Genomic DNA, 24,420 nt, shown 5'->3' on the forward strand with positions numbered 1-24,420 from the left:
GGATATAATGAATTGTCACTTGGTCAATATTTTTTAGGTCAAGAATATTTGATTCATGAAGCTAACTATACCTGTGACATTTGGCCTTGTGGATTTTCCTTACATTGCCCAAGATTGAGATTTAACTTTACTTTTTGTGTAAAAAATAATTTTATATATATATAAAATATATATATATATATTTCACTTATTTTCATGGAGAGATGAGAAAGAGAAAAGATAAGAGAGAGAGAATGAGTGCAGCAGTTCCTCCAGCAAATGTACTCCTGATGCATGTACCACTTTGTGCATCTGGCTTTACATGGGCACTGAGGAAGAAAACCAGGGCAATTAGACTTTGCAAGCAAGAGCCTTAACTACAAATCCCTTTTCACTTTCTAAAGAATCGCTGTTCAGTAGAAATATTAGGTGAGCCACATAGTACATTTCAAGTATTCTTGTGGTTACATTTTCACCATATTTTTATGAAATAAAAAATGAAATATGATTTCCATATTTAATCAAAGTATTAAAACTCAAATAGATACTTTGATTTATTTTTGTAGTAGAAAGTCTTTGAAATTCATCATCTATGTTATATTAAGTAGATCATTTCAATTCAATATCATCAAAGTTTAGCTCTTAGTAGGCGTATGTGGTTGCTAGCTACTATATTGGATAACACATAGTTCTACATGTCTCGTATTTCTCTGAGCATACCGATCATTTTTTACAAAGAATATTTATTGAAAAGCTCTTTTATAACTGCACTTGGTAGCATAAGCATAAGAGAATAAAAATAGTATAGAATATAAATATAAAATGATGAAAACTCATTTAAAACAATAATGATTATTACATTTAAAATTATAAATACATGTCAGAAATATACTTAGAGCTTTTACCTTGGTGCTTATAGATGGCAATGCTTATAAATTAGTTTTCACAATACCTGTCTTATGGTCCCAAAAATGGAGAATGGTTCTAATGCTTTAGGAATTAAAGTATGATATGGTTAGATGACCAAATCGACTAAACTCAAATTTCATGATAAAAATTTATACATTTATGATTAAAATGATCTTTTCTTAAACTTTTTTTTTCCATAAAGAATGCTGCTATTTGGCCCAGGCTTTCCTTTATCATGAGATGCTCCTAACTTATCCTTTTGAGTTCTGGCATCATAGGGATCTTGCATGCTGGCTATAAGTGATTTGTTTTTGCTTATTTTTATTTATTTATTTGAGAGAGAGAGAGAGAGAGAGAGAGAGAGAGAGAGAGAGAGAGAGAGAGAGAGAGAGAGAGAATGGGAACACCAGGGTCTCCAGGCACTGCAAACGAACTCCAGATGCGTGTGTGCCCTTATGCATCTGGCTAACATGGATCCTGGGGAATCAAGCCTCGAACTGGGGTTCTTGGGCTTCACAGGCAAGTGCTTAACCGCTAAGCCATCTCTCCAGCCCACTATAAGTGATTTTTGAGTCCCAAAATGTGACACCCTTGACTTATAAATAGTAGCAATATGTTTTACTTTTTGTTTTATCAAAAACTCTACAGGCTGAAGAGATGGTTAGTGGTTAAGGTGCTTTCCTAGGAAACCTAAGGAATAGGTTTGATTCTCAAAGCCCCACATAAGCCAGATGCACAAGGTGGTGCAACAATCTGGAAATCGACTTAGTGTCTGGTGCAGCCATTCTCTCTCTCTCTCAAAATATAGTGAAAAAAAAAATACCATTGTACATGCTGGTGTTCATGTTGATTAATCCCAGCATGTCAGCAAACATGCAAAATATAATTTAAAATATATGTATCTCTATTTTCTTTGAGGTAGGGTCTTAATCTAGCCCAGACTAAGCTGGAATGCACTACATAGTCTCAGGGTGGCCATGAACTCACAGCGATCCTCCTACCTCTACCTCCCTAGTGCAGGGCTGGGATTAAAGGCATTTGCCACCATGCCACCTACATGTAACCTATTTTCTATTAATCTATTCTTGATGGTTTGAAGTTAGAACAGTACACTTTAAACAGTGAAGTGATTCAACAAAAATATTTTTTTTCAAAGGGGATGATAAAATATAACACTTTAAAAGAAATAGAGAAAAATAAATCACTCTACCCCCAGGCAAGATTAGAAATACAGTATTTAATTACATCAGTGACAGAAGAATTAAAGGTCTCAGTACAATGTGTTTCAGTTGAACTTAAAGGATAAATCTTTCATTGTGATCAGGCAGAGCTAATATGAAAACTTCTATGTCTTACTATTAATTGTCCAGGGAGTAAATTATAAATTGAAGTTCAAAGAATTAATTGTATTCCTAAATTTGTCACCATGATGGTTTGTGACCTTGATAAACCACTTAACCTTTCTTGCCTCAGCTTTCTAATCCATAAAAAAGAGACTGAAAATACTCCTTTTGAGAGAAAAGTTAGCCATGTTTGATTGGAAACTAGTTTAAGCATATTGCTACATTAACTGCGTTAAAAATGTTATACCAGTTTCAAAAACTGACACTGATGTAGGAGTGCTTCATTGATTTTGCTTTTTTAAAGTAAAATTTCCTTCCCTCTCCCCCCTCAATCTCTCTCTCCCTTCCTCTCTCTCTCTCTCTCTCTCTCTCTCTCTCTCTCTCTCTCTCTCTCTCTCTCTCTCTCTCTCTCACACACACACACACACACACACACACACTGTGGTGAATGCAGGTGTAAGTGCCCATGTGGTGCCCTGTGCACTCACCTATAGCAGGGTGTGCTCAACTACAATGGCTGGAGCTCCTGTGGTTGATTTTTGGGCTTCTTTTACCCTATGGGACTAGGGCTACAAATAAGGACACGATCATATCCAGCTGTTTATGTGGGCCCTGGAGACTGAACTTGAGCAGTCAAATGTTGAGCTATCTCTCCAGCCTTTTTTTTTTTTTTAACCTTCTAAATATTCTGACTGACTCTCACATTCCATTTGGAGAAATGTTCATGACAGATGTTTTTAAAATCCACGCTGTCATTAGTGGTCCAGTTTATTATCCAGGCCTCAAAATTAAATGATGTTATAACATAAATATGATGCTTTGTTTTGAATCTTTCCTTTTCAAATAATAGGAAAATGCTTGGGTCAAAGAGGCAAATAAGTCTTAAATAAATAAAAATGGTAGCATGGGATTTATTAGCATATCAGAAACAACTCTAAAAATCAAAATAAAAAAAAAAACTCTAGAGATTACAGAGTTTGTAACAGATATGAATGCTTTGGATGGGGCACAGTCAAGAAAGGAATTAGAGAGGGCTTATAGACAGGTCACTAAAATTATTACTAAGGAAAGAGGGCCAGTGTTTCATGTAGAGAGAAGGAAAAAGTCATTCTTGAAGCTGCAGTGTGGTGGTTTGAATGTGAAGTATTAGTCTCATGTGATTGTGATTATGCCTCATACTGTATCCCCAGCTGTCAGAGTCTTTGAGAGGTGGAGGCTTGATGTTGGAGGTGTGTCACCAGAGAAAGGCCTCCTCCTATTTAATATTCTAGACCATTTCCACTGCTAATTAGTTTCTTTCTTTCCTACCTGCTGCTGTATGGTGATCAGATGCTCAACTTCCTGCTGAGGCCTATAATACTTTTCTTTGAAAGAGTTTAATTAATTCATTTGAAAGCAAAGTGAGAGAAAGACAGTTAGAAAGGGAAGGGACATTCCAGGACCTCCAACCACTACAAATGAACTCCAGATGCATTCACCACTTTGTGCATCTGGCTATATGTTGTTAGGCTTTGCAGTCAAGCACCATAACCAGTGGGAAAACTCTCCAGCCCCAGACCTGTTATACTTTTTCTGCCATGATGAAATATCCTTTCAAAACTGTAAATAAAATACTCCAATAAGTTGCAGTTGGTTAGTTGTTTTGTCTCCAAATCATGAAGGTAACTGGTATTAACAGTGAAAGTATTCTGTGTGATACTGTGATGGTAGTGATACTATGTACACTGCATTTCTACCATTTATACCTTTGTATAAATCTAAACTTATAAAAATCAAGTATTCATTTAAAGTTAGAAATAAATATAAGAGAAGGAAAATATGATGACATCAAAATAAAAGAGAGACTGATTGAGATGGGGAGGGGATATGATGGGGAGTGGAATTTCACAGGGAAAAATGGGGGGAAGGGAGGGTATTTTTTATAATCATGGGAAATGTTAATAAAAATTGAGAAAAAAAACTAAAAAATTTAAAAAAATAAAATGTTCCCTCAAAAAATAAATATATTTCATTTGATTTTAAGTATTTCATATTTCTGTTGAAAAGTAGTTTGCCACCACTAATTTACTACAATTACATAAGCTTTTAAAAAGTTTGATAAAATTCAGCAGTGCAACCATTTGATGCCTTCTTGGGACTTTTCTCTTTTTTGTAATAATAACTATTTTATTTCATTTTTGAGAGAAAGACAGAGACAGGGAGAAAGAGGCAGAGAGAGAGAGGGCCTTTTTACTGCTGTGAACAAATTCCAGACACGTGTGCCCCTTTGTGTGCATGTGTGACATTGCTCGCTTTCATCATTTTTGCATCTGGCTATACATGGAATCTGGAGATTTGAACAAGGGGTCTTAGGCTTCGTAGTCAAGAATTTTAATTGCTAAGCCATCTCTCCAGCTCATGGGGCAATTTTATTTTCTAATTCAACCTTGTTGTTTATTATTGGTGATTGTTGATTGTTTTTTAAATACCTCCTAGTAGTTGATTAGAATTCTGTGGTATGAATTGCAAACTTTCTTTGCATTTCTAATTTTATTTTTTAGGTTTTTTTTTCTCCTTCTTCTTTTTCTTCTTGCTCTCTCTCTCCCTATCTATCATTGTCTCTCACTTATTTTAGTTAGTTAGTTTAGCCAACATCTCTGGTAAAAGTATATATATATTTAATCTATGAATGAATTAGCCAGACAGACCTGGTGGTGCATGCCTTTAATCCCAGCACTTGGAAAACTGAGGTACGAGAATGGCCATGAGATTAAGGCTAGTTTAGGCTACAGAGTGAGTTACAGATCAGCTTGTACTAGAACCCATAAAATAAAATAGTGGATAAATTTCAGCCACATATTAAAATATACTATTTTAATACCATATTGATTTCAGTGCAAGGATTCAAAAATGGTTCAATATACACAAATTATTAAGAATTATAGTCCTAAATAGATCTAGAGAAGGTATTGGATATAATTGGACATTCTTGTATGATGAAGTTTCTGAATAAAATAGGCATAAAGGGATTATAATTTAAAGCAATAACCATCATACATGACAATTTCACAGACGATATTTTACGGAATAAGGAACAAAACATCTAAAAGCATTTCTTGTAAGACCAAAAACAAGACAGGAGTATACACTCTCAGCTCTTTTATAAAAGAGAATTGGAAATATTGTCCAGAACAATTAGGCAAGAGAAAGAAAGCAAATATGTAAATGGGAAAGGAAGAAGTAGAATGATCCTACTTGTAAATAATATCACTCTATGTATAGGATTAAAAAAGAAAACTTAAGATTTCACCAAAACACTATTATAACTGATAAACACATTCAGTAAAGTAAGAGGAAAAAATCAGCATATAAGAACATTTTGTTTTCTATACACTAACATTCAATTTTATGAGAAAGAATCAGTAGTTATGAAGTGAAAATTTAAATACAAGAAACAACAGTGACAGCAAGCAAGGCAGGCCTAGTGTAAACATGTAATCACAGATTGGAAACTGAATTGTGAAACATGTTTGACACAAATTTCAGGCTGGCCTAGCTAGAAATTAAATTCAGAGCCATCTTAATAAATTTCATGAGAACGTGCCTCAAAATAAAAAATAATAAAAAAGAACAAGGTTAACGATATATTGCTCAGTGGTAAAGTGTTTGCATAGAGTCCACAATGCCCTAGGTTCAATCCCCAGTACCTCCAAAACAGATGGAAGGAAAGTATGGAAAGAGGGAAGAAGGGAGAGCAAGACATCTAGAAAAAGATCTTTGCAATGAAAATCATAAAGTATTTCAGAAATAAATTGCATACAGAAAAGGCACAAAGATTCTACAGTCATGTTCATGGTTATTAATATAGTTAAAATTATATACTATTCAATATAATATAAAATTCAATGAATTTTCCATCATAAAATCAATCATATTCTTCAGAGCACTAGAGAAAACAATGTTAAAATTCATAAGAGAACACAAACATGAACGGCTGAACAACTGGTCAAAAGGAGAACAGCTGGAAATATCTCTATACCTGACTTGAACACATATTACCAAATGCAGTATCACAAAAAGCATGCTGATGGCATCCAAAACTGGCAAGTAGACCAATGGAAGACAGGACCCAAAAACAAATTCATATTTTTTCAGCCAGCTGCCTTTTGACAAAAATCCCAAAACAACAAAAACGACAAACCTGCTTCATAGAAAGAATAGCCTATTCAACAAATATTTCTGGAAAAACCTAGATATCTATGTGTAGAAGAATTTAATTCAAATCCTATCTCTAATCGTGCAGAAATCAACTAAATGTAATCAAAAGTTTAATGGGTGAATTGAGTCTCTGAAAGTTTCTAAGGAAAACATAGGTTGAGTGCTTAAAGTTATTTTCACAGACCCAGAGAGATTTCTCAGTGGTTAAAGTGCTTGCCTGCAAACCCTACTGACCACAATTCAATTTCCCAATACCCACATAAAGCCAGATTCACAAACTGGCACAGGCATCTGGAGTTTGTTTGCAGTGGCTAGAGGCCCTGGAGTGCCCATTATCCCTCTCTTTCTCTCTCTCTTTATCTCTCCCTCTCTCTCTTTCCTTTTCATCTCTCTGTCTCTCTTTGCTTGCAAAAGACAATTAATAAAAAATATTTTTAAAAAAAGACATTTTCAAAATTTCAAAAAAGTGATTTCTTGGACAAGACTCCAAATGCACAGAAAATTAAAACAAGATTTGATAAATGGAATTAGATCAGGTTTAAAGGTTTCTGCACAATAAAGGAAATGCTCATCATAATGAAGAGAGAGCCCACAGAAGAGCAGGTCTTTGATACACAGAAAATAAAATAACTTAAAATATTCACAGTGAATGAGTAAATCACATAATCCAACTTTAAAGTGGGCCAATAATTGGAGCAGATACTTCTCAAACTTAAAATTATACATGATCAATAAATATGTGAAAATGCTCATCAGGCAAATACAACTTAAAACTGCAATGAGATACCATTCCCTGCCAGTCAGAATTAATGTTATCAGGAAAATAACAAATTCCTGTGAAGATCAAGGGTTAAGGAACAAGAAACCTCACATAGGCTTCATGGTAATGCAATGTATCCAATGTGGAAATCTATATGGATGTAGCTAAACAAAGTAGATCTAACATGTGATCCATGTCTGTAACTTCTGGGTGTATATATAAAGAAAATAAAGTCAGCACATAAAATGGTATCTATCTATATGGTATCTATCTATAAAATGTTATCTATGTTTAATTTTACAATTTTCACAATAGATCAGTTATGGAATCATCCTATGTACTTATCAATATGTAAATAGAAAAATATTTCAGAGCAGAACTTAGATATGAAGGAGAATAGAATCCTAGTATGTATAGCAAAATGTACTGAAGAAGAGATCATAATATTAAGAGATATCAGCCAGATGCAACAAGCATTGTATGTTTTTGTCATATATGGAAATTCAAAAGAAGGAAAAAAGATGACCTTATGAAAGGAGAAGAAAGGAAATTAGGGACAGGCAAGAAAGAGTGAGTCAAGTTGTGGGCCAGGAAAGGGAGCATAGGAAAGGGGCCAGGAAAGTGAAGATGGACATGAGGAATGCACAATCTAAGCATGCTGAGAAATATCACAGTCTGTCCCATTAATTTATGTTATTAATTTATTAATACTGGTAATAAATCACTAAATTATTCCTACATATCAGGATGTAAAAATTGTTTGTTTTCATTTTAAGGAAAAATCTTTTTGGACAAATGAAACTGTTATGGTCAGCTTCATGTTGCTGGGATGAACTTCCAAACAGACACAGTTTATTGGAGGAAGGGATTTACTTGAAGCTTACAGATACAAGGGAGGTTTCAGAATGGCATAAGAAGCTGGTTCCCTTTCACAGATCCAAGCAGTGAAACAAACACCAACCAGCCAGCACCTTAAGCCAGCAAGCAGGACCATGCTGCAGCAGTATCACCACAGCTCACACTTCTCAGCACACCTTAGACTTGAATACAGATCTCCCACCAGTAAAACATACCCCTATAGCAGGAGTCTCCCTTTTAAGGGCAAAAACTACAAAATCGAGTTTAAAAACACCTGAGTCTATTGGGGGAACATACATTCAAAGTACCAAAGAAGATGTGTCTCTGAATGCTGGCTCACCAGATGGTGGAAGTTTGGGAGGAAGAGTCTTGCTGTAGATGTGTTACTGGGTGCAGACTTAAGGGTGTTATTACCAGCTCCCCTTTGTCTGAGCTTGGCTCACACTATTGTTGACATTTTCCACCTGCCACAATGAAGTTTCCCTTTAAGACAGTAAGCTTTTAGTAGTAGTGCTTTGTTTCAGTAACATTAAATTAACAATAGAAGCTCAGTGTGGTCAGAACCTTACAAAACATTTAGGATTAAATGTTCTATTCTTGGTTTTACCAAAAGTCTATAGTTTAGCCCATAGTCCAAAAGTTGTTTTAACTGTCAGAATTTACTGTCCAATGTCTAATTGCATTATATATTTCTGAATCTTAGTATTTTTAGAAAAAAGAAATATGGGATTACCAGTGATGTATTCTGTTTTAAAGTCACACCTAAGAAGTGCATGCTGTTTTTGTTCAGAATATCTTTTACCTTCATATTTTTAAACTCTTTGACTCAATACCTGGTGTACTGAAAAGCTACTCCAGTTTACTTTGAGAATCACAAGTCAACAGAAAAAAAAAAAATCAGCATTCTTTGTCTAGACAGACCTATTTTCACTGGCTTATTAGTAATATAATGAGCAAAAGTAATAAGGTAATGATTTGAATTTTCTATACAGGTGACCTATTACATGAGATAAAACTGCAAACCAAGTGATTGCAGTTTCTAAACATTTATAATAGGTGCATACCCCAAATATGTTTACTACTGAAGTCTACCATGCATTACAAGTGTTAGTTATTTGCTATGACTAATATTTATCAATGGTATCAGAAAAGAGCACCTTATGTACTTAGAAAGTCCTTCAGAATAATTGCTATTCATCAAATGAGTTTGATCAAGCTAGAACAGTTTTTTTTAACTATTTGTTTATTTATTTATTTGTTTGTTTACAAGCAGTGAGAGACAGAGACAGATGGAAAGAATAGGCATGCCAGGCCTGTAGCCATAGCAAATGACTCCAGATACATGTGCTACTTTGTGCATATGGCTTTGCACAGGTACTTGGGAATTGAACCTGGGTCTTTAGGCTTTGCAGGTAAGTGCCTTAACCCCTGAACCATCTCCCCAGCCCTACGTAAGTACAGTTTTGAGTCAAACTATATTAGAATTGAAGACCTAATAAAACTGATTGTTGAACAAAATATAGGACTTTCACAAAATGATTGATAAAAAATAACATTTTAGAGCTGGGCGTGGTGGTGTACGCCTTTAATCCCAGCACTTGAGAACCAGGCCAGAGTGAGACCCTACCTCAAAAAATATAATTTTTATTTATTTATTTGAGAGAAAGAACAAGGCAGAGGAAGAGAGAGAGAGATAAAATGTGCAGTCCAGGGCCTCCAGCCACTGCAAACGAATTCCAGATGCATGCACCACATTGTGCATCTGGCTTATGTGGGTCCTAGGTAATCAAACTGAGGTCCTTTGGCTTTGTAAGCAAGTGGCTAAACCACTAGCAATTTCTCCAGCCCACAAAATCATTTTTTAAATATATTTTATTCATTTAAAAGAGGAGAAGAGGGAGGGAGAGAGAGAGAATTGGTGCACCAGGGCCTCCAGCCACTACAGACAAACCTCAGATGCATGTGCCCCCTTGTTTATCTGGATCATGTGGTTCCTGGAGAGTTGAACCGGGATCCTTTGGCACTGCTGGCAAACACCTTAGCCACGAAGCCATATCTATAGCTACAGAAAAGCATTTTTATAAGGACAAGACCTATGCTACATGTATCAGTTAATAAATGAAATTTCTTTATGATAAATTAGTTAATGCCTATTTATGCTATTTTAAAAAGTTTCACAAATGTGACCATGAAAAATCATTGAGAACCACTTCTTTTAAAACATTTTATTTGTTTATTTATTTGAGAGGAATTGACAGAGAGAGAGGAAGAGAATGGGTGTGCCAGGGCCTCCAGACCAAGAAAATGAACTCCAGAAGCGTTTAACACCTTATGCCTCTGGCTTTCATGGGTCCTGGTAAATCAAACCTGAGTCCATAGGTTTTGCAGGCAATCACCTTAACCACTAAGCCTTTTCTCCAACCCAAGTATCTCTCTTTATAAGGATAATTTTACTCCAAGTCGGCTCCCTCACCCTTAGTGGTCATCACTAGGAATAATAAAAAAATAATGCATTAAATTGAATTTGTTACATAACTAAATGCTGAATATTTGGATTTTATAAATTATATATGATGTTACTATCCCTCATGTGAACCTTAGAGTCCCCCAAAATAATATAAATTTCATCCTGATTGTTTTATACATGAATATAACAAATATTCTAAAGAGTTAGGGGATCTAGCCATGCTCATGTGACTATCATGTGTTTATAGTGAGTTTTATGAATCTTTTTCTCACAGCCTTTCACCTTAACAACAAGATGTGGGGATGATCCAGTATAAAATACCTCACAAAATGACTTTGTTTGAAATTAAGTTATTTTCAGATTTTGATATCCAATAAGTCAGGCTCCTAGAGTAATAAAGGAATAGGTGATCAAATGATTTTATCTAATTTGGAACAAGGCAGAAATACAGAGGCAGATTTGATTTATTCAATTTCATCATCTAGAAAAAAAAGAAAACAGAAAAAAAAAATCTTCCCAAGAACGATGCCACTACAAAATACAAGCATCATTTTCAGAAATTGTAAACTCATTATTTCAAGTGCTTTCAAAAGCTAGCATTTGTATAATTCCCTAAACATATTATCTAACCTTTCCAAATGCGTTTCAGCACAAGATGATTTAAAAACAAGGAGAAATATATTTTGCCTATAGGAAACCACTTAGCATTTTGTTGAGAGCTTCTATCGCTATGCAGGCTCAAAACTGACTCTAAAAATCAGTTTCATTACTTGCAAAGGAGATATTGAAGACTTTGATTACCTGTAACAGTTAACTCTGTAGTTCTTCTCACGACAAAGCCTCCATATTTTAATTCACAGGTATAATTTCCAATGTCATCTTCTCTGACTTCTCTTATAAGCAAGGTGTCTCTTTTGAATACAATGCTTGGCCTCCAAGTTTTTGTCCTACATTCCTACATGAAGAACAAAAACGTTAGTAGTATGTACAGTAAATGAAAATGAAAATCATCAAATGTGACTCAGTCCATACTTGAACTCACCATGTAACAAATGCTAGCCTTGAGCTTATCCTCATGCCTCTGCCCCATGAGTGATAGGATTATATGTATGTACAGTCATGGAAGTATAAGTAAGAAATTAGATTTTAAAAGGACTAAAATTTTTGGATTTATTTTGAGAAATTTAATTCCTTTTCCCAAACACTTTGAAATAATACACCTCAATTTAAAGAGTTTTTAAGTCTTATTACTAACTTTTCACAGGAGTAGCCTCTGTATAAAACATATATTGATTTGGTAGTTGAATTAATAAATAAATGATGACACCTTATATAAATTTTAATAGTGAATACTTCACATGTTAATATTATGAATATAAGTATACTGAAACTAACAAAATACAAAATATATTTTTGTTTAAATATGCTGTATGTGTTTATTTATATCCATACACATACACGTGTGTGTGTGTGTGTGTGTGTGTGTGTGTGTGTTTGTGTGTGTGTGTGTGTATTCATGCTTTCCAGCACTTCTTTCCAAAACATAAGAACACCAAGTGTTTGTGCCACTTTTTGTGGTAGGATTGTATGTGGCTTGGAAATTGAATGCTGGTAAAGGGTTTTGTCACTGAATGCCTTTACTCACTCATCAACTTTCTCACCCCCCAAAAAATATTTAAATAAAAAGTGGGAAAATATTCCTATAAAAATAAATGTAATTTCACTATTTTAAATGCATTAATATTTTGTTTATTAAAACATAACTTCTTCATATTTGTTTATTCCAGTTTACTCCAGTTGAATAACAGTCAACATTTATATGCAAGTTCCTTACATAAATATCTATCTTCACAATTGTCAGTAAAATATCAAATCATGATCTCTTTTTTATTTCTTAGTATTTTATATTTTTTTAGAAACAGAGAGAGAGAGAAAAAAAATAATAATTGGCATGCCAGGGCCTGAGCCACTACAAATGAACTCCAGATGTTTGTACTATCTAGTGCACACGTGTGACCTTGGGCTTGCCTCATCTTTGTGTGTCTGAGTTGTATAGGATCTGGAGAGCTGAGCATGGGTTGTCAGGCTTTTCAGGCAAATGCCTTAACCACTAAGCAATCTCTCTAGCCCATGAAATCTTTATTAAGTTTGGAATTATAATGTTATTAGCTCAAGGGCTTTATGGTTTTCACAAAATAGAGGTCCCTATCCTCATACCAGGTATATAATCAATGGAATAAGGATAAAATTAGCTCAAAACCTTTTGATACTGTGGACAAGTATTATTATTTCTAAATACAACAATACCATACAACATCAAAGTCAAGTTTTATTCAGAGAGTGTGTACTAATTTTGTTTAAAACCCATTAATATTGTTCAGGATTCATGTCTTATTTCTAGTAGCTTTTGAATTTGTGACCAAACATTTATAAGAGCTATCTATTATTCTGATGCTGCTGTGGATTTAAATTTCTTAACGTCCTACTTTTTGGCAAAATGGACAATGAAAATTATAGAATAGAAGTAAGTACATGGATACAATATTCCACATAAATGTTCATAGCATCTATATTCCACATTTGAGTACATCCCAAAACGGAAGGACATATTCATATATGACATATCTAGGCTTAAAAGTATAATCATTCCTGGCAGTTCAAGATTCCTTGAATGATGTGATAGGGAAAAGGAGTTGAGTTATTCTCTTTTGAAGCAAATAGGTTTCATTTTACTTTTATAATGTTACCAATTTTCACATTTTTCTTTACAATATGCATGTTTGCATGAGAAAAAGAATAGAACTTGGACAAAATTATTTCCTCTTAGAATATTCCATTAAAAACTATGCTACCATTTTGTCACAGAAAAAGTCAAGCATGAATTTTGTCCCTGTTGCAGGATATATAATATGAAGAACCATGAAATGAGGATTCAATGTAGTTTCTATAGCTATCAACACAATGTAGACTTAAAATAATTGTCCATATAAGCATGATATAAATATAAGCACAGTAGTTTATACAATGGACTATAAAGAATTACAAATGATTTTATAGCATATAGTAACCAGAACAACTTGTAGCATTTGAGGACGACAGATATGAACTATGCCATAGCAATTTAAGTTTTATATATTCCCCTCCCAAAAAAAAAGTTGTACATTATGCTATTCCTAAGCAATTAAAACATCCAGAGTACATACCTTATACCAAAGGATTTCAGGTTCCCTAGTCGGTAGTAAAAAGTCTTCTATGTCACGGCATGAAATTTCCTTGCTTTTGCTAAGTTCAGCTTTTTCAAAGTACTTCATCTTGGAGTTGTAGCAAAGTCCAGTGTCATTTTCTCCTACTGTCAGTGAGATAGATACCTTCATACAGTATGTGGAGTTTCTGTAACAAAGTAGAATGCATACATGACTTATGCTGACCATCTCCTAAATGATGACAATGAAGGTTGTCCAAGGAATTATCCCTTGCCAACCAACTAAACAATATTTGATCCTATAAAGCCAAATATATTTTTTTCAAGGAAAAAAAATGTTTTACATTCTTGTTAATCTGGTAAACTACTCAATGATATATTATATAGAAAATCCAGAGGAATAAAGGGAAATTTAGGTCAGGAAGAAAGGCAAATATATGTTTATGGTTAAAATTATCAGTCTAAATAGAGATATAAGCATATAACATCAGCAATTTTCTGTTCTTAAAGTATTTTTAGACTTGGTAAGTGGAAAAGTTCTGGATATATCATAGGTGAAAACAATCTTGTAAAAAATATTGAAAAATCAGTATGTTTACCTATTAGTTCACTTGAGACCTGTATTCTAGATTGTGCATTCTACTGTGTTATATAAGATTAAAACCTTTCTGATAGATTCTACAGAATCAGGCCATTAAATCCATATAATAGATTTTCACTTACTGAATCCAAAATCAAAATTATAAGATGAAGTAAATAAGAATATAAATTATATTCAGCATTCATTTTGGAACTAACTAGAACAAATGAAATTTTATGTAAGCTGTAACACTTCTGTTTGGCATTAATTTATCTAGACACTCATTTCATTCTAATGGTATGCCAACTGTGGTGCTGGGGAGTAGAAATCAAAGAATAAGATATCAGATTCAAAGTTTGTTAGAAAAATAATTTGGTAAATTCCCAACTGTTTATTTACAAACTTGATCATCTAAGTCCAACTTTTGAATCTTCTTGCTTATTATCACAGCCACATTAGGAAATAAGAATTCTGGCCAATAAGATGGCCAAAACATAAATATATTAGTTTTTCAGTGTCATGATGAGTAACAAAAATATTTATAAGTTATAAGAAATTATATTGATTATAGTTATCCCTATCTTCATAAGTGCATAGCCTTCATGTTGACCTAAAATATTTAACAGACAAAAGCCATAAAACACTTAAAAACATCAAGTAAAAGTCCTAAAATCTCCTAAGAGTATTTATTCAGAAACTTCACTACAATGACAGAACATATTAGTTCCTATCCTCAACCCCTGTTTCTAGAAAGACAGGTATATAAAAAAACAATTAAAATTCATTATGGTATGTAATAAAAATATGTATTAATTACAAAATTAGTATTAAAGAAACAAGAATGCTTCCTAAATGGTGACAGTTGGATTGTAGTGGAAGAATCAATAAGAATCTTGCAATTTTCAGAATGGTTATTTCCAGTAACACTATGCACAGTGCCTGGAAGCAATGAAAACTTGATATGTTAAAGAAACTGTCATGGGCCTTGAGTATAACTTTATTAGAAGGCACTGGATACTGGAGAGATTTACAAAAGCCATGCTGAAAATTATGTAAGATACAACAAATAGTTGGTTTGGGGTTTAAAAATTATAACATTTGGATCTTGGAAAAAAATCAGATTATAATGGAGAAAACAGCTTTTGATTCAAAGGAAAACAAAATACAGAAAGACAAATTAGAAATAAACTGAACTCATTTATGAAAAATGTCAACCTAGAAAATGCAATTTACCTTGGGATAAGAAGGAAGGGCTGTGTTCAAAAGATATTTAAAGCATTAAACCAATATGATAATAAGGGAACCAGAGAGGCATGTGAAATTCATAATCTTTTCTTATTTGAACATACGAAAAGTTGAGAGTCAATCCTTCAGCTTGAAGGACAATGAAAAACAAATAAATTCAATTGAAAATAAATGTGTCAAATTTTAACTCAAGCTAAACATTAAGTGAAAGAGATATCTAATTTTGAGCTTGCCAGGAATGTTGCTCATGCAATGTCTATTAGATTTACTGAACAACAAACTACATTGTGCTCTTTCCAGGCTTAATATGAGATATTTTTGTCAAAAATTATATGTTAAACAATTAATTATCTTAGCACACATTTACTTGTGTCTTAAGAAAATATTTAGTCTTGGGATGAATGTCTATTGTAGAACACATCAAACATTTGAAAGGAGATAGACTTTCTATAAACTGAATCAGTATAAATACATTTTTTATCTTACACATAAATCCTTGAGAACCGTGAAACTTAGTGTCTTTTCTGTCTTTACTGCTTGCTTTTCTTGATCTGCTGTATAGTATCTCACTGTATCAAATACCAGACCTGATTTTTACATGGCTAAAGTTAAAGAATAAGAGCTCCATAGACCAATTGTAAAGGTGCAGCATGCAGCTTAATAACTCATTACTTTTGAACACTTCAGTCTGTTATTTGGGTCTCTCATCTTCCTTCCTTTCATTTGTTTAAGGAGAAAATAACACTAAAGACCCCACAAGCTGTCGTGGAAGTCAAACATGTAAAAATCTGCAGAGATTGGAGCAGTCCCTGTCTTACGGTGAGCACTTTTATGTGTTAGACTTATTTTCAGCACTGTTCTTTAAATTCACTCCCTTTATATTTGCATTTTTCTGTATAGCCACGTAATGTTAGTTCAGAAGATAGAGTCGGAAATACCACCTTGTGATTCCTTCAATGTAACTACTGTAAAGCACGAGAAAACAGACAAGTCCTTACTTCTTTTTTTGTTTCTTTCTTTGTTTTTGTTTTCATTTGAGATAACAGAATGAGTTGGAGAACTGAATTTAAGGAAAGCATGGACTCCCTTTCCCAGCCAGTGCCACTTTTTTCTATGAACTCATCTGACCCCTAGCCTTTAAGAATGAGCTCCAGATGAGTGCCCTCAGGTGTTCCTGTCTTCATGACTTTCAGTCCCCAGCTCTGTAAGGACACTGTTGATTTAAAACTGTATGATGATGCCTAGAATTCAAGACTACCCAGGATAGCACTATTTTCAAGTTACTTTCAATGTTTAATGTTTACTGTTTCTCTTCATCAGGAGGAGATTTAAAATCTAAAAATAACGCAACATCTAACCAATGCTATAGTCCTATTTGCTGAGGAGAGCTAATAGGAAGTAAACAACTTCTGACACCTGAATAAAGATATGATCCCCTGGAGGGGAATTTACATACTCTCAAAGCAAAAGGTGCATTCCTCCATCCTTGAATTGCTGCACGACCACTATGGCACTGTGCCACCTGAGAAATAATATGGAATGGGGTAAGGAGAATGAATTTAATTGTTTTAATTGTTTATAAAAGAAAGGCTGAAATGTAGACAAAAAATAGAACCATGACTGCTGCTTTAATGTTTACCAAATGTGACATAAGGTATACATGCTAGCAAAGAAAACAAAGTTGTGTAGATTTGAGTATAAACACATGCTTATCTTTCCAGTGAAAAAAAAGTATTAACATGGACTTTTAAAAGATGGCATTCTTTCCTGAACATGGTGGACCTACAGTGCATGTGAGGTACAAGTAAGGTACAAAGTACAAATTAGTCAGTGTCCTAGCATCAGAACAGTTGAACCCTATGCATAAGAAAGTCAAAGACTTGTCTAAATTGTATTACCAAATTAGTTACAGAAATGAGATTGGAATTCACATAGTACTTTTTATTTTCTAAATACTTTATTTGTATGCAAAGAGAGAAAGAGAGAGAGAGAGAGAGAGAGAGAGAGAGAGAGAGAGAGAGAGAGATAGAAAGAAATAAAGAAAGAAAGAAAGGAAGAAAGAAAGAAAGAAAGAAAGAAAGAAAGAAAGAAAGAAAGAAAGAAAGAAAGAAAGGAGGGAGGGAGGGAGGGAGGGAGGGAGGAAGGAAAGAAAGAAAGAAAGAAGGAAAGAAAGAACGAGGTGTACCAGGGCCTAGGGACTCAAATCCAGGTTGTTAGGCCTTGCAGGCAAACACCTTAACCACTTACCCATCTTTCCAGGCACTAGAATTCAAATCTTTTAATTTATAATTGACTATTTTCTTTTATATGCTACCAGAAAGAGTTGGGATTGCTAGTATAAACTTTCTCTGCATATGTTGTACAATATGGTAAATTTATGTTCTACATTGTTATATATAAATAAAATAGTTGAACATATTAAATATTGTTTATAATAAAAGAAAATAGTCCTCTTTTATTCCTTTATTTTATATTATTTTTTTACTTCAAAATAGATGTCTTGTGGAGAAAGGTAATGTATGTTACAGATTGGAATTCATAGCAAATGTATGAACTTATTGTTCCCCAGTTGAATAATGCTTAGGTGTTAGCTAATAATAAAATATCATACTTCTTCATCTCTATTTATTAATATAACATAGGTTTCTGAAAACACAGGCTTTGAATGTTGCCTTATAGAGAAAACTAAAATTCTTCACTGAAATATTGAAAATTAACAATTATTTGGGGGCATAATTAATAAGCTAAAATGAGACATACACACTAAGTTGAAAAAGATTCTAGAAGTTAGTAAAATACACTGATGATTTCCAAAAGTTGGTTAGCAGTCTGGTAATTTGAAACAGACTGTTTTGAACTGGGTGCTATCAAAGGTATTTTAAATTTGTTTTTTGAATTTTTCATAGACACACATATACACATATACATATTGATTATATGTAACCCATGGTATGCTCTCTTTTTCCTCTCAATCTCACTGTAGATCTTCTCATTACTTACCAATGGCTGTGCCACAGAAGACATCTCCTCCCCACAACAATCTTTAACTACTATTAGCTCTAAACGATTTGTTTAAAAAAGATTTGCATGTTACAGAAGTAGAGATTCAGGGCTGGAGAGATGGCTTAGCGGTTAAGAGCTTGCCTGTGAAGCCTATGGACCCTGGTTCGAGGCTCGGTTCCCCAGGTCCCACGTTAGCCAGATGCACAAGGGGGCGCATGCGTCTGGAGTTCATTTGCAGAGGCTGGAAGCCCTGGCGCTCCCATTCTCTCTCTCTCCCTCTATCTGTCTTTCTCTCTGTGTCTGTCGCTCTCAAATAAATAAATAAATAATTTAAAAAAAAAAGAAGTAGAGATTCAGGCATGGAAATGTTGGTGGTATAGGCTGGAGTTCAGAATAAAAATTACATGTAGGAGGGAAAGTTTTGCATATATCTGATTAATTGACAAAGCCAATTATGAACCACTTTATGCAATACCTTAGTTTAGCACAGTTACAATTATGTTGTAATCACTCCCCCGTGCATGATAATGTATGTTTTGTTGTCTCTGTGTTCCTCTAACAGAATTACCACTTACATGATTATTAAATATGTCCTCTAACAACATTACTAAACAGTTGACTTGTATATTTTCTTAATTCCCTAGTTTCTAGGATAAATAACATTTCAGTAGTATTTTACCATCTTGTCTTGTTTCCTCAAGTGCTATGTAAGGACATAAGAGACTTCATCAGTGCTTTCAAAGAATATATTTGGCCTATAATTATCCATTTTATGTGATTAATTCTCAAATTAATTTGACATTTTCAAGTCACAAACTGCTCATGTTATAAAAATTAAAACAAAAGTAAAATGTTTGAAATGCTCAAATCATTGGACACTGAAAAGTGCCAAGAAAGCAACAGATAGATTACTAGATACCTGAACAGATCTCAAGTGCACGGATATCCATTCTTTAACTATAAGTTTGATCTAGAGCCTTATCATTAGTTGTGAAATAAGGCAATGGGAATCAAAAATATGAAGGATAGATTGTGGAGTTAATTTCATAAACTTTGTTAAGCCTTTCATTGACTTTGCTAGTTCATTTCTAATCTTAAAGCCTTATAATTTTTCTTTCTCTTTTACTGCCCACCAGTCTTTATGGCCACACCTGCAGCAATATGTATGGTACCTTTCTTATACATTATCTTTCTAAACACTCTATGCTTATAGCTACTGACACCAAATGGATTAGTTTTTTTTTCTTCTTAGAAGAGCTATGAAGGACATATTGATTTATCAGTTGTTGAAATCAGCCTTGGGTGAAAATATTAGAGTAAAATCATCAAGCAGTTAAGACTTAAAAATGTTGGTTTATAGCTTCTTCATTTGCAATTCTATTTTTTTTCACCAAGTGGTGAATTGCACTCCATCTACAGTCTTGTGCAAATGAATGTAAAATCATTATAATTCTCATTTTTAGTGGAACATGATCAATGCACTTTTATCATTTTAATATTTGTAGCATATGAGATATCATAGTTAAGGAATCCTGAGCACAGGAAATTCTGGTATTTCTCTAAGTTATTTTTGATCATATGCACTTTGAAACCTTATCTCTGTAGAGTCAAGAGTGATGTAGCATAGAAGAGTGAATAGGAATAAAAAATAATGAACTGGGGTAAACTGAGGCTCAAAACATTGGATTACTATTAATTTCAAGAGACCACATGACTATTATCCTCACTATGTATCTATCCCTTTATTTTCTTAATAACAATCACAGTTTCCAGTTATTTCTTTCTACATTTTTGCTGCATGCCTTGTTATCAAAATGCTTCTTGTAGTGTGTCAGATAATGGAATAATACACATGTTTTTCAAACTCCAAGAGTCATATTTAAGTGAAGTAATTTACACAACATAAAATGCTCCATTTTCAAATGTACACTTAAGTAACCTTTAGTACATTGAGAGTCTTGTATAATAAGTACTTTGATCTAGTTGTAAGTCATTTTTATGCCTTCCAAATGAAATCTAATACCAAATAATAATCCTTCTCCAGTCCCTTCTTCTCAGAGCCTTTGAAAACCAATCTGCTTTATTTGTTCAAAAATCAGTTGATTTTTGATATGATGGAGAAATGAAGCATTTTAGGTCTGTTTTACTTTGCTTGAATCTTTACCCATTCTGTGGTATGCATCAGTATTCCTTTCATATTTGGAATGAATATTTACCCTTGGTACATTTTATGCCACATTTTGATTAACCAATCTATAAGACGATGGACTATTTTTTTGTTCCTATATTTTTGCTGTCATGAATAATGTCTCCATCACTATTCATATAAAGTGTTCAGGGCTTTGATGTATTTTTTTTTTCAGAGATATCTGGGATTTGAAATTATTAGGTCATATGACTATCCTATTAATAATTTGGGGGGAGACCAGAAATGTGCCTTTTTAAAGAGTCTCAGTATCTAGTATCTGAGGTCACATGAATATGCACCCATCATAGGACATGATTCCTGGTGGCTTATTAAATGGGAAGATACCGTAGCTCCAATGACCTTTTCATTAACACCTAATACAGTGCCAAGCTTACTCTCAGCAAGTAGATGTTAAATTAATTCATGATTAAACTTTCAGTTATGAGATGGGGAGAAGGCTCAGCTGCTAAATGAACTTGCTTGCAAAGCCTACTGGCCTGGATTAGATTTTCCAATACTCAAATAAATCCAGATGCACAGCATGATGCAAGTGTCTGGACTTCATTTAAAACGACAAGAGGCTCTAGCACACCCATTCTCTCTCTCTCTCTCTCTCTCTCTCTCCATATATATATATATATATATATATATATATATATACATATATATAGACAAATATGTACCACACCATACACACACACACACACACACACACACACACACACACACATACACTTTTATTTAATAGCAGATTTTTTCTGATTACATTTTTTTTTCTTAAATTACCTAAAAATTTCTGGACCTTCTGATATGAGTTTTTTATCTTCCGTTGTTTTATGATTGTTTGAAATATTACAGTGCTAGACAATATACATGACAAGAACATGTGTCTTCTTAGTCCAGCAGAAAAGTAAGATGCATCACCAAATATCCCCCAGTACTCAACAGCTACATGTCCTCATCTGAGGAACTCCTTATTCCATCTAAACGTAGTAGATATTCTCCTATTCCCACTTGTGCATGATGTGAAAGTTTAGGGCAAAAGAGAATAAATGTGTGTGCCACATTTGTATAAGATGCAAGACACGTTCTGTACTACAAGCTTTACACAGGCAGTTTTTTCTAAGATGGTCATGACAGTTCCATTACACTTAAATCTTGCAAGTAATAGACAGTATCTCCTGTAATTTTGTGAAGTGTCCTAGGATTCAGACACTAAGCTCTTTCTGTATCCTGTACTAATAACTTATAGTGAAAATTTCAGGGAAACTTCCAATAGAACAAACAAAAATTATATATCTATATCTATCTCTATCTCTCTATCTATCTATCTATCTATCTATCTATCTATCTATCTATCTATCTATGTGAGAAAGACTCAGAGAGAAACACAGAGAGACACAAAAAGATATTGAGAGAATTCACATGTCACATGCTAATCAACTACAGATGCATGTGCCGTTTTGTGCATCTGGCTTACGTGGGTACTGGGAAATTGAAACTGGGTATTTAATCTTCATAAGCAAGTGCCTTAATAACTAAACCATCACTCCAGACCTCCCAAATTATATTGAACATAAAGGTAGAATGACTAGTAGATAGTTCAGGGTTAGTTTACTTCTTATTTATTTATTTATTCATTTATTTATTTATTTTTCTTAATTTATTATATCATGCACAGAATAAGGTCTGGTTATGGTGTTTTTCAACCAAAATTTTCCCTTCTTCTTTCTTCTCCACAATGCCCCTTATGCCTCCCATCCTGCACATAGCCTTTATGATATTCTTACTCTACAACATAAAAACTGAGTCAGGACAAGTCAGGAAATAGTCTCCATAATTACTTTTCTGGTAATAGTTCCCCAAATAGTTTTTCAACAACATAAATGTTTTATTCACTTGCACTTTTAAGGTCAATACTTATAGATATTCATCATGTTTTCGTTGACTTCAAAAGAAAAAAAAACCACAAGGAATGAATACACTATGAAGATGATAAATAGCATTCATTATAAAGAACATTTATATAGTGTTATTCACTGTACACAGAAGACAAATCTGAATATATTCAATTAAAGACATCATGGCATGTATCTTTTTTATAAAAATACAAATATAATATGCCTGTTTTATGTATATCTCCAATTTCTCTCTCTCTCTCTCTCTCTCTCTCCATATATATATACATACATATATATATGTGTGTGTGTGTGCGTGTGTGTGTGTGTGATTTGTGTATCTTGGTGTCTATTTTCCATATGTATTTGAAGTCTAAGAAAAGAAAAGCACACTACAAATAATTTTTACTTAAAACAATACTATTAATCTATGCTGATTGCCAGACATATTATCCACTCAATTGCTCAGATAAAATTGTTGAAAGCTTTTTAAGACATGACTAACACACTGTAAAGGAACTATCAATACATGACTGAGAGGGTTTAGTATAAGCTCAATAATTAAGATAACATTTCACTACAACATTTAAAAGTGATACAAACAAACAAAAATTAAATGATGCAAAACAATAGAGCCTCAGAAATGTAGAGATGTCTTAGAGTCCAAAGTGCTTGCTATGCAAGCATGAGGACCTGAGTTCAGATTCCATGTTACCCATGTAAAATTTTGAGTATGATAGCACATGCCAGTAATGCAAGTGCTTTGGACATGGAGACAGGACATCACTTGGGCTCACTGGTTTGCTAGTCTAGGTTCTTCAATCCATATCATCTCAAAGAATAAGGTGGATAGAAAACTGATGAAGATGTTGAATTCAATTCAATTATGGAGAATGCCTCATGAGTTGAGAAGATGGTTCAGTGGCTAAAGATGCTTCCTTGAAAAGACATCTTGCCTAGGGTTCAATTCCCAATTACTCAATACCCTAATTCAGACACAGAAAGTAGCCCATGTGTCTCCTGCTTTTTTGCAGCATAGAGCCCTGTCTCTCTCACCCACTTCCCCCACCTGTACAAATCAATGTGTAAAATAAGATTTTTATAAAAAAATAAGCACCTTATTTATATTTGCAAAATTAAAATATATGTGGCAATATTAAAGTGTGAATTATGAGCTTAAACATTCAGTTAGATATTTTGTTGTATGAGGGGCATTTGTATGTATATGAGCACACCTGTGTATATGGGGGTGTGGTAGTTTAAATGGATGTTCCCGATATATTCAGGAGTTCTATTCAAGCTTGTAACTTGGTGTCACTATGGTTGGATCCTAGGGTCCAACCCTAAGGCTTTTTGGGTGATGGATATGAATTCCAGCTAAAGATATGCAGAGTGCTTTAACTATCCAGGGTTTCTGCAGTGTGGGTAGTGATTGCTTTTCTCTCTCGCTCTCTGTGGACCTGTGAAAGGGGGCCAATTTCTTCCACCATTATGAAACTTCCCCTGGATTTGTAAGCTGCAAATAAAATCCCTTTCTCCCATAACTTGTGCCTGGTTTGAATGTTCATCTCAGCAACTGAAGCTGACTATGACACGTGGGATGCTATTGGTTGCCTTGATATTGGATATCTTCCTCATTTACTCCCCAACTTATCCTTTGAGAAAGGGTCTTTCACAGAAACTGGAATTCACTGTTTTGGCTGTTTTGTTTTACCTAGCCATCATGCCACTGGTAATGATTCTTCTTCCTCCTCTTCCTCACTGTTGGAATCACAGGGAAAACCCTCCATG

General features: G+C 33.9%; 1 protein-coding gene across 2 annotated transcripts in view; it reads right to left on the reverse strand.

Moving 5' to 3' along the window:
• The window catches only part of Il1rapl1 (interleukin 1 receptor accessory protein like 1), a 1,362,835-nt gene that overhangs the window by 555,398 nt on the left and 783,017 nt on the right, over nt 1-24,420 (reverse strand). For both annotated transcript variants that reach the window (XM_004663684.2, XM_045140535.1), the window contains exons 4-5: nt 13,717-13,903; nt 11,315-11,468 (exon numbers count right to left, since the gene is read on the reverse strand). In XM_004663684.2, the coding sequence (XP_004663741.1) occupies nt 11,315-11,468; nt 13,717-13,903 (341 nt within the window). The remainder of the gene's footprint in view (nt 1-11,314; nt 11,469-13,716; nt 13,904-24,420) is intronic.

This window comes from Jaculus jaculus, chromosome X (assembly GCF_020740685.1).
Source record: "Jaculus jaculus isolate mJacJac1 chromosome X, mJacJac1.mat.Y.cur, whole genome shotgun sequence".
NCBI lineage: Eukaryota > Metazoa > Chordata > Mammalia > Rodentia > Dipodidae > Jaculus > Jaculus jaculus.